This window comes from Eleutherodactylus coqui, chromosome 1 (genome assembly GCF_035609145.1).
Source record: "Eleutherodactylus coqui strain aEleCoq1 chromosome 1, aEleCoq1.hap1, whole genome shotgun sequence".
Lineage (NCBI taxonomy): Eukaryota > Metazoa > Chordata > Amphibia > Anura > Eleutherodactylidae > Eleutherodactylus > Eleutherodactylus coqui.
In genome coordinates, this window is record NC_089837.1 from 299,095,050 (window position 1) to 299,114,534 (window position 19,485).

The 19,485-nt window shown below is 39.1% G+C and overlaps 1 protein-coding gene across 1 annotated transcript in view; it reads left to right on the forward strand.

Moving 5' to 3' along the window:
- Positions 1–19,232, forward strand: part of VMP1 (vacuole membrane protein 1) — a 138,675-nt gene extending 119,443 nt beyond the window's left edge. Inside the window, exons 12-13 of the mRNA XM_066574480.1 lie at positions 16,953–17,055; positions 17,933–19,232. Of these exons, the coding sequence (XP_066430577.1) occupies positions 16,953–17,055; positions 17,933–18,076 (247 nt within the window). The 3' untranslated portion in view covers positions 18,077–19,232. The remainder of the gene's footprint in view (positions 1–16,952; positions 17,056–17,932) is intronic.
- Positions 19,233–19,485: the final 253 nt, after the last annotated feature.

Below are 19,485 nucleotides of genomic sequence, written 5' to 3' on the forward strand. Positions count from 1 at the left end.
GTGCATTATTGATAATGTATTATAACCTGTGTACAGCACTGCAGAATATTGTGACACTGTACAAGCTGTGGAAAATAAGAAAGATGGGTGTATTGTAGGAATTTATTTTTTTATTGGTAAACTTGAAAAAAATTACAATCTTTTTGTTCGCAGGAACCTCTGTCAGATACAAAATAATAAAACGCTTCAGTAATGTAAAATTCTATTCAGAAATATAAAAGTTTGTGTTCCTAGGTCACAGAATTACATATTTGTGAAAGTGACACTAGGACTATTTTAGACCATTATCTCTCCTTTCTGATCAATTAAATACAGTGGAAGCAGCTGTGATCCTAACATCTTCACGGTTACTTAACAATCTCAGTGTTCAAATAAATCAAAATGTGGAATGACATCAGGCGGAAAAATGACAAGGCGATATGTTCTTCATAGTCAGCTGTCCCACTTCGTCTCTGAACATTCCACTGGTCCACACCCCTTCATTCAGAAAATGTTCTGCATATGTATTTATATATTTCATCACTAAAATCATACATTACCAATTAAAAAAAACCTGTATTATTGCAATATTAATACCAATATAAGTATAAGAAATTCTTTCAGTATTATATGCAGTATATTTTAATGATACATGCATGGGGCTCAGCTACATACCAGATGTAGCCAATGGATACGAATGACATTGGTTTAGGGCAGTGGTGGCAAACCTATGGCACGCGTGCCAGAGGCGGCACTCAGAGCCTTCCCAGCTGGCACTCGCTGCCGTCAGCCGCTCACCACATTAGTAAATACTGGCAGGGGTGCCGCAGCTCCCCTGCTGGTATTCACTCATCAGCGCTGCTAGAAGCGCTGATCCCGGCGCACACTGTGATGTCAGTGTGCAGCTGGGATCCTCCTCCCCCCTCCTCTGACGTCTCCTACTTGGTTCCGCTAGAGCAGGGGAGGGGAGGAGGTGTCCGACAGCACGTCACAATGTGCTCCTGGGATCAGTGGGATCAGTGGCAGAAACAGCGCCAAGCAGAGGAGCTGGGGGGGATTTGGGTCTCAGAGGGGGGGGGGGGCGCTATTGCTACAGGGCCACTTTGGGATGCCGCTATTACTACTGGGGGCCACTGTGGGATGTCACTATTACTACTGCCTACTGTGGGATGTCACTATTACTACTGGGGACGCTGTGAAATGTCACTATTACTACTGGGGACCACTGTGGGGCGTCACTATTACCGCTGGGGGCTGCTGTGGGATGTCACTATTACTACTGGGCTGATGTGGGATGTCACTATTACTACTGGGGCCACTGTGGGATGTCACTATTACCACTGAGACCTCTGTGTGGTGTCACTATTATTACTGGGGGGCTACTGTGGGATGTCACTATTACGGCTGGGGCCACGGTGCAGTGTCACTATTACCGCTGGGGCCGCTGTGCAGGGTCACTATAACCACCAAAGCCGCTCGGGGGGGGGTCACTATTAGCGCTGGGGCTGCTCTCGGGGGGTCACCCTTACTGCTGGGGCCGCTCTGGGGGGGTCAATATCACTGCTGGGATATGTTTACACGAAGTGGAAATGCTGCAGAATGTCCTCAGTGGAAATTTCCGTAACAAATTCCACAGCAATTCCGCAACCAAAAGAAGTCAAAATCTGCACCCTGTCTATTTTGAAACAGCCTTGTCCTTTTAAGAACGACAGAGGTAAAAATCTTACGTTGTGATAAGCCCCGCCCCCTGACATGTTAGCACTTTACAATAAATAAATGGATTTTGAGTTGCAGTTTGGGCACTCGGTCTCTAAAAGGTTCGCCATCACTGGTTTAGGGGAAAAATAGCCATCCTTCTTATGACCTACAACCTTTTTAAAAACCTAACCTTGACTTATAGAGACTTGTCGCCTTTAATTTCTATTTTTGTTATTCAAAGGGGTTTTCCAGGACTGCGCTATTGATGACCAACCCTCAGGATATGTTATTAGTAACTAATTACTTGGCGTTTAAGGCTTGGAATCCTTGAGGATCACCTGATTCAAGAGGTCGCAGCACTCGAGTGAGTGGTATGGCCTCTTCTAAGACCAGTGGTGTCACGTTCATTAGTCACATGGCAGAAGCTTAGTCCTGTTCAAGTGAATGCTATGCCTGTTATGGACATCGATGCTCACACCAGTGCCACTGTCACTTTAGTCAGCTGATCGGTGGGGATCTTGAGCGGTAGACCCCAGCAAATCAACTATTGATGAACTATCCTGAGGATAAGTCATCAATAGTTTACTCTTGGAAAACCACTCTAAAGCAGCCACAATGGTATTTCTATTGCGTATTACAAATATACATTGACACCATTTTTAATAATACTAAGCTCAGCAGAAGTAGCACTTATCTTGCCATACGTTTTCTGTAGTGCACTACCAGGCAGAGCATACAAGGACAAAAACAAAATCTAGCTGAATTTAAAGACTTAGGCCGCTTTCACACATGGGTGACAAAACTTTGCTATTTTGCCGTGATGCGATAGCACAAGAAGACGCATGTATGTAAAGCCCTTCACATTTTTGCTGTTTTCTCTGATGCTATCCTGCGGGGGGAAGGAGGGATGGACATTGCGGCATGCTCTATACTGCCGCAATCTGCAGGTTTTGTGTAGGCCATATTTCCCTATGAAGCCTTCGTTTTTGTTGCAACGCACAAAATCGCGGTTTTCATGCTTTGTGACTTTAAGCCCTGCCCCTAAACTAAGCCCTAGCTACACTCCAAAGAAAAGGGGAATACTTACTTAAAAGGCTCGGTCCTGGTCCTCCCACTGCTCTCCGGAGCTCCGCTGGGCATCCTGCAATCCTCGTTTGCCCACAGAAGATCATAAATCCCGCCTCCAGAAAGTGATAGCTCTGATTGGTGCATCCAGCACTGCTCAGCCAATCAATGCAGCGCTCGATGAACCAATGCGATAGCTGTGATCGGTTCATCCAGCATTGCATTAATTGGCTGGGCAGTGGCCAAAGAACCAATCAACAGCCACCGCGTTGTGGAGGCAGGATTTATGAGTTGGCCAATCAATGATGTGGCTCAGCTAATTCATAAATCCCACCGCCTCAACCTATCGCTGACACTACATAATCGTGGGGACAATGCTGCGATTTTGTAGCAGCGATATTGCTGTCACTCGCGTGAAGGAGGCCTTAGGCTACATGCAAGATTTTCATGCTAGTTTTGTGCTTTGTGAGACGAACAAAACTTATATGAACGCTATTCGTTTGAATGGAGTTATTCACATGAGTGATTTGTTTATTTTTTTTTCCCCTTCACAGTGATGCTGCGCGGTTAAAAATTTCTGCTTGTCCTATCTTTCTGACATTCCCCCGGAGCTCATCCCCCATTATTTTCAATGGTAAACACCTCTAGTGTGCGTGAAACGAGTGCCTGAGGATCGCAATTTCACAGAAGTGATGCAAGGTGTTTTTGATTGAAAAACACTTCACATCCGTGTGTAAAATGAACGTTGGCAAGCGCGATATTGGCTGAGTTTCCCGGCCTGATAGCGCTTTCACCTGTGTGAATGTAGCATCATGAGAATGTTTATGGAGTGGAGTGGGTTGCTAGCAGGAGGCATTCTTGAATTTGAGAGATTCACTTTTTCTTTGCGAAAAAAGGAAAAGGTTTGTCTTTGATATTCTTAAATATTGCAAATTACACATTTTCTTTAAAAGATTGTGTCTTGCAAATTTTTGTTAAAAAAAGGCAGGTGTTCTTTAACATGATGGATAGGGGACTTTACGTTGTAGGCACTGTAGCTGTAATATCAAAATAAGTGACTACACACACAAGAACCAAAGTATTACAAATCTATAACAGGTGACTGTTTTATCATGTTGAGACATACTTATGTGTTTGGAGCTGTAAGACTACATTGACATGTTGCGAAATGCTTGAAGAACTTTTTAAAGTCTTATTTATACATTGCAGAAATTGATGGTGTGTAAATTGACTTTCGGTGTAGCTTCGGAAATCTGCTGTACATCAATTCTTTCTGCAGATTTTCCCCATAGATTTGTGTGAAATCTATGCAGTTGTGGGACACATTCCACATACAGCATGATTTTTGCTGTAAATTTGCCCAAAAGCAGGCACCTTAAAGGAAAATACACTAATTTCAGCACTTAAACACTGATGTCAGAAACAGAGAGCTGTATTTGCAAACATCTGATCCATATGCACAAGTAGATAGAGATCAATATGGACATATCCTGCAGTAATTGGTTTAGCTGATACTTTATTCTGGAAACTGATCGCTTTCTTTAATTCTCCTTTTATATAGTTTTTAACATGAAAAAAAGCATTCTGGTTACCAAATATATATTTCCGTATAAGAAAAATAGTTTTCATTTCTAACACTTTCAAACAAACAACTAAGTAAATAAGTAAGTTTATGCTTGTGAATCCAAAGTAGGAAATCTGTATTATTGTTCCTGAACATAATTACTATTGCTCTGCATTTTTAGAGTTTTGGCTTTTTTTTGCTGACTTATTTGGCAATGAATTTGCCCATTGTGTCCTGATGACATCAGCAAAGCCAAATAGACCAGGGTAGTTTACCTCTGTAGTTACTGGAAAGAAAGCAAAAATTATACTAACTGGAAAGGGGATTAGAGCTGCCCAAAAAAATGCTAAAATAAATACAGTAACAACCGACGAACAAGTGGCTGGTAGCCATACCTGTATCTGTCATAAAAGCTGAGTATATTTTCTGTTGGTTTGTTGGTAGTGCCTTCCAGAAAATACTCTCCGATTGTATTTATTTTCCTGGGAAGCGCGTGTGCTCTTTTACTGAGAAATCACAGCAGCTAATAATATAATTTATGAGCCTTCATGCTGTTCTCCCAGCTGAAATACATCCACTATATAGTCTCGTCGTAACATTGTGTAATATTAGCAGCAGGTTGCTTTACCATTTGTTCCCTCAAGCTCTTTACGGTAACCTTCATGGCATAGCTAAAGCGGTTTTCCAAATTATTTATTTTATATAGTTTTGGGCCCCCTGTACCCAAAAACGATCTAAAATAAATATGCTCACCTTGGGCGGTCCAATGCTGCGGAATCTGACAGGTGACATCACCCAGCCAGTAGCCCTAGTGATGTCCTGTACACCTGTTGGTGGGTTTCTAATGTCTGTGTCTTTGCCATCACATTGGTTAATACATGAGTACAAGCTTGTTCAAAAGTTAGTGAATTTTTATCATTATTGTCTTGACATCCAAGATTGCTTGTATTATTAGGCTAAGTGGGACGATCAGTGTGTGTAGATGATGATGGTAGCATAAAGTAATATTTTTGGATTAGTTGCAGACATGTTCTCTACCACTGAACTAGACATATTATGTGGGACAACTAAGGTCTTTTTTCCCCATTAGTGTTATTTATTTCTGTTGGTCAGCTTCAACATAGGACCTGAACAACTAAAGTAGCAGAAATGTGGGATTCAGAACATGCCAGACTAGAGCAGCGTCCAGCAAAATCCCATTGACTAGAATGGGTTCCCTTGGGCTTCCAACATGCCAGCTTTTTCCTGGATGAAATAGTGCTGTATGGGATTTTGTGCCGGTTTTGCACCAGATGCCTTGAACGCATCCTCTGATATGCAGATTTGAACACGGGCTAAAACAGTGCACTCGTGGTTTACTGTCTTGGTTTCCTATTCCCAATCAATGTTTTACAGACTTGTAAAAGAGTCATACATTGATTTGAAGGAATGCTGCCATCCAATAGTTGGTGCTGCAGAGGTATTGTTCCATCTTCCTTATTTACATAAATTACCAAGAGGAGAATGCATGGCCTTACAAGTCTCCTCACTCACCTCTCAGGTGTTTTCTCACACACCTTCTGAGTGCTCTTCTTGGGGAGAGACTATTCCCCCCCCCCCTTCCCGAGCAACTCGCCCCCATACACTTTTTGGGCGCTCTCCTTAAGGAGAGACGATACCCCTCTTGACCCAGTGCACTTTTTGACACACACAATTGCTTGTAGTGAAGCTCTACTTTGAGGCAAATGGTTTTTTTTCTTACTTGTTAGACACATACATTATAAAATAATAGTAATTGTAAGAAATAGAATCTTTTATTGCTAATGTCAGCAATTCAAGCAAAATGTTATAACAAGGGCATGTATAGCGTGTGCCCATAATATTGATCTGCGCAAGATGTGCTTAAACAGATATCTCTGGGACAGGAATGCTTATATGGTGATATTGGGTTTAAATGTGCTATAAAAAGTGTAAACCTGAAGAGCGTCTCTTCTATATGTTTTAATATGTGATAAATTGTGGATTGCATGTCCGGTTTCCAGACATAGGGTTGTCTTTGGCCATTAGGGTATAGCATTTCGAACACTGTGACAAATGCAGTCAACACACCTGGTACAAGACTGTTGTCTTATAATGGCATTGCCTGCCAAGTCCTTCTTCAAAAAATAATACCCCTTCCTATAAGCTTCTGTACAATTGTTTGTAAGTGACATGTTATGATGGTTTTATGAGATTTTGAAGGTTATATACTTCCTTGAGGTGTAACTTTATAAATGTCAGGTAGATTATACATCTTGTATCTAACAATCTAAAAATGCACCAACTCCAGTATATTCAGTTGTTTGCTCTTTGAAAACAATGAGAATAAGGTTTTGCACTTTCATCTGACATCAGAAACCAATAGAGCATGAAATGTGTACTTTACAATCACTGGTTCATGTCATACCTGTGTATTCAGACAGAATGAAAAAGGCAGCCCTGTTGCTTTTATTTGCAATTACTGTCTCATAGGATATTTTTTATGTATTTACCAGTTTTTATTGAGGGTTTTCAACATAACATAGAAAAATATTGCAAACGGGGGAGTCAGTACATCCCATATCAATAAAACACATCACACATATAGTAACAATATGGACTTGATAAAGGGTCAAATATCACATAGGTATAGTCAAGAGCAGTATAAAATGTAGCACGAAATATTTCAGGGGTATAAACCAAAAAAGAACCATAGCAAAAAAAGTAGAAAACAAAACAAGACTCTGAAATAAAAATAATCCTTCATTGAAAGTTTACATCTCATAAATCCACTACTGAAACCACTCAGAAAATTCGATAGCGGAGGGGATAGTCAGAAGGCAGGTACAAATGAAGAAATAAAGCCAAGAAAGAAGGTAAAAGGAGAAAAGGCAAGAAGTAGTGAAGAAAAGAAGGGGAAAAAAAGCGTGGCAGTGCCCTGTGCTGTACGGTTAAAGCATAGCCATAAAATCAGCGGAAGATCTAAAGGACATCCACAGTATCGCATATTACACTATGGAGGAAATTTTGACAGATCTCCAATGGCGAGGAATCGTAGCACGAGCTGCAATCAAAGAAAAGTTTCAGCAAAGATGTTATACAGGCAGGCATGAAGGCATACAGATTCCGTATGGTATCCTGCAGTATATCGGTCCAGATTTGCTGTAACTTGACCATATATTGTGCAAACTCAAGCTGTCAAATTGGAATCCCAGATGTCTCCATATATGTTCTTTTGGCAATAAATCTGGTGACTGGGCATCCACAGAAGTGTGACAATATAGTGCAAGCATTCCTGTGACCCCCTGTGTGGCCGAGCATTATTCTGCTGGAAAATGCCTCTTGGAAGCTGCCATGACGGACCACATATGGCTGCGGGATGTCCTGAACATATCGCTGAGCTGTCGTTGTCCCTTGTACCACTACTATGGATGACCAACTGTCGTATGCGATGGCCCCTAGACCATCACACCAGCAGTGGAAGCAGTGTGGCGCTCCACAGCAAAGGCAGGATTGAGGGGCTCCCCCCTCGGTATCCAGACATGAATGCATCCATCATCAGTGCCAAAGCTAAACCTGGATTCATCGCTCAAGACAACGGGATTCCACTATGTAGCAGTTCAGTTTACGACACCACTGCTAATGGAAGCAGTGCTGGGTAGATGTCAAAGGCAGTACACGTAATGGGCGCCATGAGGTCAAATGTCTTTCAGTCAAGTGCCTGAAAATGGTTCCGACAGACACAGGGGCTTGTAATGATGATGGCATTTTGGATGATCAAACAATACATTGTACTGGTGGTCTGTTGACGGTGTCCTTTAGATAAAAATAATCATAAAACATACTATTATGCATTAATACATGCCTCTGCTACTAAGCTCTGTCCTCTTTCTCCCCAATTTTCAAAATTCTCAAGGAATAATTCTAACCAAAATCAGCAAATTTTATATGGCAGTAAACTGACACCAATACTTTTAATTCCCTTGATGATGTATGTACTCCAAAATTGTGAAAGGAAACAATACAACTGGCCCTATCTGTATACATATTGGCCCTCCATGTACATTTTTGTCTCTAGCTGTTCATTTACACAGTAAGGGTTGTATAAACAAATATTTTGTGATAATTTCTAGAGATGAGCGAGCACCAAATGCTCGAGTGCTCGTTACTCGAGTCGAACTTTCAGTGATGCTCGAGAGTTCATTTCGAGTAACGAACCCCATTGAAGTCAATGGGCGACTCGAGCATTTTTGTATATGACTGGTGCTCCGCTAAGGTTTTCATTTGTGAAAATCTTAGCAAATCACCAAAGTCATGTAAAAAACACAGAAATGGATAGGGCAGGCGAGGAGCAACATGCAGGGCTGCATATCAGGCTCCGAGGTCTCACTATTAAGCCACAATAGTGGCAAGAGTGAGACATCCCCCCCCCCCCGCATTGTCAGCATAAAGATCGTTACAGCTGTGGCAGAGAAGAACGATGTTAGCCCATTTAATTCAATGGAGCCGTCAATACAGCCGGCTCCATTGAAAGCAATGGGCTGCCGGTGAGCGCGGGATGAATTTTCGGGAAGGGCTTAAAAATATAAGCCCTTACCTGAAAATCATCCTAAAATGTGTAAAAAAAAAAAAGGATACTCACCTTTCCGCTGCAGCCGGAGTTCAGCTGGTGGGGATTTAAAATCCCCGCCTGCTGAATGGGCTGTCTCTGATTGGTCACAGCTCTCACCAATCAGAGGCAGCTCTCACTCACCCATTCATGAATGGGTGAGTGAGTGCTGCCTCTGATTGGCTCAGCGCAGGGACCAATCAGGGGCAGCTCTCAGCTGAATAACAGCTGAGAGCTGCCACTGATTGGTCCCTGCGCTGAGCCAATCAGAGGCAGCACTCACTCACCCATTCATGAATTCATGAATGGGTGAGTGAGAGCTGCCTCTGATTGGTGAGAGCTGTGACCAATCAGAGACAGCCCATTCAGCAGGCGGGGATTTTAAATCCCCACCAGCTGAATACTACAGAAAGCAGTTCAGGAGAACTGCCGGCCAGACGCGGCTGAACTCCGGCTGCAGCGGAAAGGTGAGTATCCTTTTTTTTTTTTTTTTTTTTTTTTTTTTTTTACACATTTTAGGATGATTTTCAGGTAAGGGCTTATATTTTTAAGCCCTTCCCGAAAATTCATCCCACGCTCGCCAGCAGCCCATTGCTTTCAATGGAGCCGGCTGTATTGCCGGCTCCATTGAATTCAATGGTCAGTGCTCGTTTAATCGAGACGAGTACTGCGTGGTGCTGGTCTCGAGTAACGAGCATCTCGAGCACCCTAATACTCGAACGAGCATGCTCGCTCATCTCTATTAATTTCCCTTTTTTTTCCTTCATTTTTTTCTATTTAATGCATTTCAGCCTTCGGCCTCTTAATTAAATAGAAGTGAACGGTTTCTTGGTAATTTCCCCCTGTTGAGTAAGTCATTTAAGTAGAAGTACAAATCTGCAAGCTCCCATGTGACAAAGTGTTCTTTTAGAAAAAAGTTATTTTATGGCTGTTTTGTGCTATTTGGGGCTGCTACAGCTTACCCTGTGTACTCCTCACCCAGCAGGAGCTCACAAAACACAAAAAAGGCTCTTATCGTCATTTAAAGGAGATATGAGATGTGTATGTGCAATGTCTCAAAGCCAGAAGCACCTGGTTGCTAGAATTTCTCTCCAGGGTATTTCGACCTTGTTTGGTGAGTAAGGCTATTGAAGTCTGAGGTACATTCTGAGTCATTTATGATGGCATCCTGCTATTGGTGCAGCTTCAAGGAAATGGTTGGTAAAATGACATGAGAATCTTTATCAGAGCAGGAAATGACAAGTCATTAAAATACTAACCGTTGGTGCTGTTGAGATCACTACTTGGAAAGGAAAAGAAAAAACAGTTCCAAAGTTCACATATTCACACAAATGGCCTGATAATGAGTATCTTTATCCCCTTCATAGTCATTTGTTCAGTTTCTGCTCATGGTTTAGTAGCATTTTTATTAAAAAGTTTCCTATACTAATGAGGTTTATTACTAATATGTCACATGGGGAAACTGAATCTACAAAATGTATGGATGAACCATACACTTTACGGTAGGACAACAGATATACAGTATATAGGTATGGCCGTGGAAAATTCCACAAGAAATCTTCATAGGCATAATGTATTTATGTTTATGCAGCATTTTCAGGCTGGTGTTAGGGCATTTTTGGGAAAAAAAAACTTTTTTTTGCAATTTATGAAACTGATGTTTTGTGCCACACTTTTTTCTGCAGCAGAAAATCTGTTAGCTGTAGATGTAGTATGTAACATACTACAAACTGCGTGTGTTTTTCTTTCCATCATGTTTAGTTAAACTTTTTGGGAGGGGTCCATGGCGTTTTTCAAAATCACAGCTTGCTCTACATTTGGGCTTTTTTCTGGCGTTTTCTCATAGGCTCCTCTATTGGGGGAAAACCTCCAGAAAAATGTTTGTTTAAAATAAAAAAAATCCTATGCAAAATTTAAGCACCTGTTTTAAAAAAAATGCACTGCCTTCTTCCACATGTGTTTTTAAGGACCCAAAAAAGTCCAAAAAAGACACTGTGTAGTAAGCCTTAGGGCCCAAAGTTCACAGGCTTATTTGAGTTGCGGAATCCGCATTTAGCACCCGTGTGTGAGATCCGCAAATCAAGCCGCCCATAGAGAAGCTTTGGGTGTCTGCACTTCATTTAACACCTGCGGATTCGTTTTTATTTGATTTGCGGATGCCACGCGCGGATGATAAATCGCAGCATGCTTCATTTTACTGCGGATCATGCGTGGATGTGCTCAATTCATCTCTATGGGAGCTTATGATCCGCAGTGCATCCGCTAATACATTTGCGGATGCACTCCGGATTTGAAGGTTAAAATCAATTAGGAAGGTGGGGTGGCAGATTTTTTTTTCGAGCGAATGATCCACAGTGCATCCGCGCAGAAAAAAAAATTTAATCCGCTATCTCCCGCAAGCAATAAAAAATCAATTTAATGATGACTCGCAGTGCATCCGCTGCGGAAATCCGCATGAAAAATCTACACGTGCCGTGGACATGACGCCTTATGTGTTTTTTTTTCCCCTCGTATTTTAGTTAAAGTGAAGAGTAGATTCTCTACTTTTTATCTCTTTGGAGTCTATTTTGCTTTTATGTTTATTTTAAACTGCCACAGCTACATGTTGTAAAAATAGTCTTAAATTATGAATGTTAGTACTTATGGAAGCAACCGCAAGTAGAGCAGGTACACGCTGCATTTTTCTGAATACCTAGACAGCGGTAATGCATAATATACGTGGAATATTCTTATGGATTTGTAGACTACTTTCTATAAGACTGTGCAAGAGATTTATATGGGGAAGACTGTGAGTACACTCTATGCAGGATTGGATATGGTTAGCTGAATCATTGCATGTTTTATAAAGTGTTTTTGAATATCTTGCCATTCTATAAGGAGAATTAATATATTCTAGTGAATGATAAATAAGTCACAAGCAGATATACCAGACAATCTTCACGTGGCGGAAATGCTGCAGAATTTTTCATGCTAGAATTACTGTGGAAATTCTGCAGAATTTTACAGTACAAGCCATGTGGTGGAGATTTGAAAGATCTCCTTGACATGGAGGGTAAATCTCTCGCAGTCCTCACCATTTATGCTGCAGATTTCAATCCTTGGAATACATGGGTTAAATCCTGCAATAGATCCGCAATTAAAACACAACCAAAACAGCACCACTTAGATGCTTATTTGTCCACTGCGGATTTACAACATAATTGCTGTGCGTTTTCCATTCTGGAACCACCAAAGCGATTCGTGCTGTGTGAAGCTGGCCTTAGAGTTGTTATATAGCTATATATGTAGATTATATGTCTATATATGTTAGTATCTAATATGCTACGTATGATCTGTAGATGTCATATTTTAATTCCTGGATCTTAGCTATAACCTTGAGCTCCCATGGTACATAGGTCTCATTCTTGCTATATATTACTGCTTACAAGTAACCAGATATTCCATGTGCTCTTTTTTTATGCATGTGATTATTACGTATTTGACATTTTTAAATGAAAATTATATATCGCTCAATTTTAGATTAGACCTATTTCAACAATATTCTGAACCGTCCAAATTGTTCTGCTGTTTGCATATGTCCGCACGTTGGGTCCAGATATAAGCTGTTGCTCTATCTTGTCTTTTTACGGTCTTTAACTATTTTCAATTGTTTTATCACCCTTTATCATGAAGGTCTTAGGTTTATAGGTAAAGCAATAGAGCAGTGTAAGGGCGGCTATTTTTCATAAATTATGGGTACTGTGCCAAAATAAAAATCTTGTAATTCCGTATGAAAGGTAAAAGGTATTCCAGGGATTATAGACAAAAACTTATAAGAATTTTTCAATCATGCTAGAATTTTGGTGTTTTTAACCCAGGACACCATAAGGGAGTGCAGTGACATTACAACATTAGTACATGGTGATCATCTGAAATATCTGTGTTGTGTCTTTGGCATGCGCCTCGCTTCTCTTCATATAAATTATAAAGATAAGTGATATACTTGTATTATATGTTATTACAGATTCCTCATTTCTTGCGCATTTTGTTATAAACCTTTTCAGAATATTCACAATTGTAGGTTGACTATACATAATAGGCATCCAGTAAGTAGATAATGTACATACATAGAATGATAGAAACTGAAAAATAATTTTCCACAATCCAGTGACTAGAAGTAGTGAGGAAAATATGTATTGGGGTGAGTTAAAAAATCCAATTATAGAAGCGATTTATTGTAGGAGGATTTTCTTTATTGTTCACTTCGGTGATAATTGCATAGTTTATTAAATATTGTATAATTTAGCTACTAAGGGGGACATGCAAATTTAGATTCAAATTGTTTTTACAGAATATGTGTGTTCTTGGATGTATCATGTGTTTGGTCTGCTACAGTATTTAGCGATAAAGCATATATTGATGCATGTTCATATTCTAAATGATGCCCAGCTACCTCAAAACATTTTAATAGTATGTACATGCCATGACCAATACCAAAAGTAATACACCATCATTACGACTTTACACATGTAAATGCCCTTTCACTGATGGTAAAACAGCCAAGTTCTTCACTGGTACTTTTAAGACAATGCTCAATGCCCATCCAAATGTAGATTCTCTATATATTTGGGACAGGCTGCAATTCGTGACATTGGACAGAAGAAAAAAAATATATTTTCTACATGCTTCTTTCTTTTCAGATAATCGGGTGCATTAATAACAGGAAATATCCAATATACTGTGTATATTCTTTACTATCATACTATGCTAACAACCTCAGTAAAGGCTTATTATACAGAGGTATCATTTACCTAATGCATTGACAAACACCTTTCTATAAAACAATCTTGGTTTACATTGACCTACTGCGCATCCACTTTACAGAGAACATGCTATTTACCCCTTTAACTTACTGGAGCATTCACTATTCACTATAGTAACTACTCACTTTCTTAAAGTGACAGTTGGCTTTATCCACAAATATGAGTTAGTGTTTAAACTATTGATGATAATTGGAATATTTATTAATTCAAAATATCTCTATTTTAATAAATTCCTAAAAGCAGTCCATCTCAAAAAACAATTCAGAGTGTTCTCATTCATGATGAGTAATGTACATTTAATGATGTTTTAGTAGGAAATATAGTTACTCATTCTGGTTTACTGGGTTGCTAATTCAAGATAATTTTTTTCCCATCTTAAAGAAACCTTCACATTGGGGTTTCCTGCAAAAGCCAAGGGCTCAGACTATACAAAACCTTCCTAACCTCAGCATAAACGTGTGAAAATACACTTTCACTTTGCAGCTCACTTTTAGAGTTTTTTTTGCAGCTCACTTTTAGAGTTTTTATATGCTTCCAATCCTAGCCATTACTATAGGTAGTAAGGTTTCAGAATCAGGGGTATAGGATAAAGTGTCATTCGGCATCTAGACATATAGATGATTTGTAGTATTTTTAGTTTCTATAAAATGATGACCATGGACTAATTTGTGTATGGACACTATTTTTATATTTCCCAGGTCAAATATTGGGTATGTTAGATAATTGTGATAATTATGCCTTACCCTTTGTATAATTATATACAATTGTGTTTCCTTAGTCATTAGCACCTTCTGTTCGTAGGCTGGGTTTTTGTTACTTTTCAATAACGATCAAAAAAATGAATTAATTTCTTGCAATTTCATATGTAAAATGATTTAGGAAAAAATGACTATTTTAGTATACAATAAAATTTGCACCTCCCATAACAGCAAGAGCTTGAATTACTATAATATAGGCTACGTTATACATGTAGGAGAAATCCACTTATTATGCACATTACATACAAATCCGACAGTATTTCAGAGCAGTGATTGCAATTATTTTCTATATGAAGCTAAAATCACTGCATTTAAAAGAATAAGTATTTACCTGATGAACCACATGCCTGTTGGTATAGCCCTCATAGCCTTTAGCCGGGTCATTACTCAACATCCTTGCTCATACTGTTCTAAGAGTCATTTCAGAGATTTCTTAACTGAGTAAAATGAACAATTCCAACCCTAGCCCATGATTCATACTTCTACTGAAAGCTTTGTATTACCCCTTTGTGTTAATAAGGATATTGGGATATCGGCATATTGCTGTCAGCCTGACTTTGCCGTGGCATAATTATTTAACTTCTAATTAAAATAGAATAGATAGATCTAGTTTATCCTTTTTTTAAAATATGCTTTATACAGTTAAACTACTTATCATGAAAAAAATAGTTGCGTAATTCTTGTGTGTGTGCTTTTTTTTTTTTTTTTTTTACAAAGATTTTTTATCAGTTGATTACGAAAGATATTTGGGGAAGAAAATACTTTTGTGCAGCCTTCCAAGTGAATTTATGATTTCTTCTTTGGCCCAAATATATCCATATATTTGCTTTTCTTTTTGGAACAAATTTTGTAAAATTAACTTTGCTATATTGTTCCATGACTTATTGCTCTTGTCTATTACAATTGCCTATTTGTTTTCTATCGCTATATATGTACTTATGATTTTTGGACCATTTGTGGCATCTCTCCTTCACTTATGTTTTTCTCTCCATCTCTCCCTTATTTTTCTCTCTCTCATATTGAGGTCTCATATTGAAGTCTCAAATCTACCTAATATATTTCTGTGTGTATGAATACCGGGCTCACACGGCCATATTGGAATTGCTTATTACGCGGCCTTTGTACGCCCGTGTGATACGCAGTAACTCGCAGGAAATAAATTGCATAGCCTTATGCAGTTCTGCTCTCATTGGTGAGCAGTTTACACTTCCAGCGGTGTGAGCCTGGCTTATGTATGTGTAATATAACATTATACAAGTAAGTGTGTGTGTGTGTGTGTGTGTGTGTGTATATATGTGTGTGTGTGTGTATATATGTATGTGTGTGTGTGTGTGTGTGTGTATATATGTATGTGTGTGTGTGTGTGTGTGTGTATATATGTATGTGTGTGTGTGTGTGTGTGTGTGTGTGTGTGTGTGTATATATGTGTGTGTGTGTGTGTGTGTATATATGTGTGTGTGTGTGTGTGTGTGTGTGTGTGTATATATGTGTGTGTGTGTGTGTATATATATATATATATGTGTATATATGTGTGTGTGTGTGTGTGTGTATATAATATATATATAGTATGTGCTGTGTGTGTGTGTGTGTGTGTATATATAGTGTGTGTGTGTGTATCGATAGATATAAATATCAGTTTGAGAACACAGTTTGCGCCTACAGCAATAGTGCTCCAAAAGTGATCAAGTATTTGTGGCCCAATTGTATAATGCTGAAGAGTGATTTTGTGTATGAAGTATTACTACCGTAAGTTAAACTGATTGTGAGATCAACAATACAATCGCCTTGGGAAGACTTTTAGTCCAGAATTGCTTAGTAAGTTCGGTGTACATGTAATGATACACTATAATTGCCCACAAGATCCAGAATACTTTAGTGCCTTTGTTTCTCTTTTCATTTTTTCTAATCACCGACTTCTGACCGGCAGGGAGGTCCTTTCATAGCTAGGTAATCCATTCTTTTGCAATACCATGACGCATACACGATACATAACCCTTGTGATGCCAGGAAAGAGGCAGCACAGTGCTTACTACTGTGCACAGCTCAGCCAAGACAGTAAAGGGTTAGGATACTGTCTTTTTTTTTTTCTTCCTCCTTTTAAAGAAAGCTGAACACAAAGGGGCGAGACTGAAGAAGGGTGGGCAGTTTCTGTTTCAACTGAGGATGACACAAGCACCACTCATTTCCTTATTAATCGGTTTAAACCAGTTCTTACAGGAACCGCTGGTGATAAATGTGGGAGTTCTCAGAAGTCATTCATTTCATTTTCTGCACTGCACCAGCGCACATAGCACAGCTTACTGTCTCCCTCACTAGACAGGAGGGACACACATTACTCATGATGCACTAATGTCCTCCTTATACCAGGGCACCATTCTCCCTTTTGGTGGGTAAGTAGGAAGCATTCTAAATATTTCTCTGTTTTTCTATCTTTTTCTCTCCATACATCATGCTTTTGACTGCACCCAACGTGGATGTAGAACTATTCCAAGTATAGGACCTTCCATCCAAAAGCCCTTCCAAGAATATCTAGAAGCTCAAAGGAAGAAGCTTCATCATAAAACAGATACTGGAGCCCCACAGGTGAGAATAGTTTATACTTTGTGTAAGACTTGTTGGTTATGGTCTTTTAAAATGTATCTCATTTTGAAAGGTTCAGGCAATATGATACGAGTATTGTTAGTTGTTATAGTACTTTAGTTATAGTAATTTATTTATACTTGTTATTGTGAATGATTACTTTTTGCCTTTTTACAGACTTGAAAGTTGTGTGGAGTTGTAGATCTAATAAAAAAATGTTAATTTATAGTTTTAGAGTACTTTCAGATGTACTAACATGTTCTTTTAGAATGCTATCCTAACAGTAGAGAACTTTTCAGTAGGTTACCTTTGTACCTTTAAATCATGTGGCATAGATGATGATTTCTATATACTACACTTGTTAAAGTAACTATAGTGAAAGAATGATGCATCAGAATCCTGGTCACTCCCAAAATGCTACTTTTCGTAACAGCATTTTATAAATACTGCAGTATGATGTTTTTTCCCCAAAATGCGTGGAATTCTTTTCACAGGATGAAACTATTTTATTCAGATATATATTTAAGTAAATAATCATTTTTAAGACTAATCGCAATAAGAGTTAAGCTGTATAATAGATGTTTATCCCAAATTTCCATACAATGACAGGATAGGGAATGTGACGTTTTCAGTCATTTTCATGAATCAAACACTGCCCTCTGGTGACCAGATACAACTTACTGCAAACCTGATGGAACATAAACCTACTAGATTGGAAAATGATTAAATGACAAATGGTCTATATAACTAAATCAGACAGAATTGGAAAGTCAAGACCAGTAGCTTGTTTCTGGAGAATAATATTGTACATGATGATTGCCTTATGTGTCTGTCTACTGTAATGATGTCACCATGCCACCTTTGTGCTTTTGTCCTGCAGAGTGAAAACTGGTTATCATGGGCGTTTGAGAAGCTGGTCATCATTATGGTGATTTATTTTGTTCTTTCCATTATCAACTCCATGGCACAGAGCTACGCCAAGCGTGTCCAACAGAAAAAGTTATCTGTTGAGAAGACAAAATGAGGGGATGCACTTTGGGATTAACTGGGAGGGCGATAAAAGACATAATGCTACTAAGCAGAACCTCAATTGACCCGATTTAACCGTTAAATACAAATTGGCGAATTAAACTTTGGACATTTTTGAAACTAATTTTTTTTTTTTTCAAAATCGTATTAAATTATTTTTTTTCTATTTTTATCACAATATAAAATGTTAACAGTTTATGTGGATAAGAGATGTCTGTGTGGCGAAGAAAGGTAAAGTATACACTATTTTCCACCACCTTCTTATGGTGAATAACTGTTTTGTTTTTCCTCGCAGTTCATATCCTTTAGCTGATGCTTGGGCTACCTGTGGCTCTTCAGCTATTGAGAATCTACAAATACTTACATGGTTTGGTAACTTTTGGCTGGCAAGATATACAGAGATTTAGGGTTCAACAGTAGCTGAACAGCCGCAGAATGCCCATCTTATAATGGAGATCATATAATGGAAGCAAGATTGGGTTTTGCAGAGCATTACCTTGTGGGCCCCACCAGTTGGTGTGGAGACTTGGCAAATACCAGTGTCTTCTTGAATTTGGCTACCAGTATGCACTGGTATTTATGTCTCTGATACTTAAATAGTGTTGGGAAAGATTAGTGCATTGCTGTGCATTGTGCTACTAGACTGAAGGACTTTATGGCTGAGGTTTTCTTTCTCCTGTCAGGAGCATCACCTAAGATGCAAAGTCTATACTAAACTCTGTGGAGAGGGTTCTGAATAAGGTACTGATTGCACTATCGTCCCACTACATAAAGTATTTTTTTGGCTGATAGACCTGTGGGGCAGAGCATAGTAATGGTTAATATGTTTGCATGTCTAATTGGTCTATGTCGCTACAAACATCCTATATAGAGTAATAGGAGTGATGGCTTGGAAGAACGTCTAGCAATATACCCAAAGAAATATTTTATCAGGTGGGAATTGTAATCTATACAGCTAGCTGTTATTATAGTCCAAAAGACTAACTGCTCCCTGAATCCACTTCACACTGTTGGTAACTGTCCAGTTCTTTACAACTGACTACATTTTGTTAATTTTCTTTGTTGTGTTTTTTTTTTTTATTATTCTTCTGTATATATACAATGGAAAGTTAAAACTGAACTTTATAAAGCCACCTTTGATCATTCCAGAACTTTTCGTGTCAGTTCTTTACCTGCCCTGAACGTAACCTTCGTTCTCTTCTTGTCATTCTTTGTTATGTGCTTACTTTTGTACTTCTGTTGCATTGATTCTTTTGTCCACTCCACCCCTGTAACTGTTTGTTGCGTGCATGGTAATCCTCCCTATAGGAAAAAAAAAAAAGGCTTTTGTCTGTGATTTCACAATCATTCTGGCTTTGCCGAAGCAGGAAGAAGGAAGTGTGTATTCAGCTCTGGCGCTGTCTA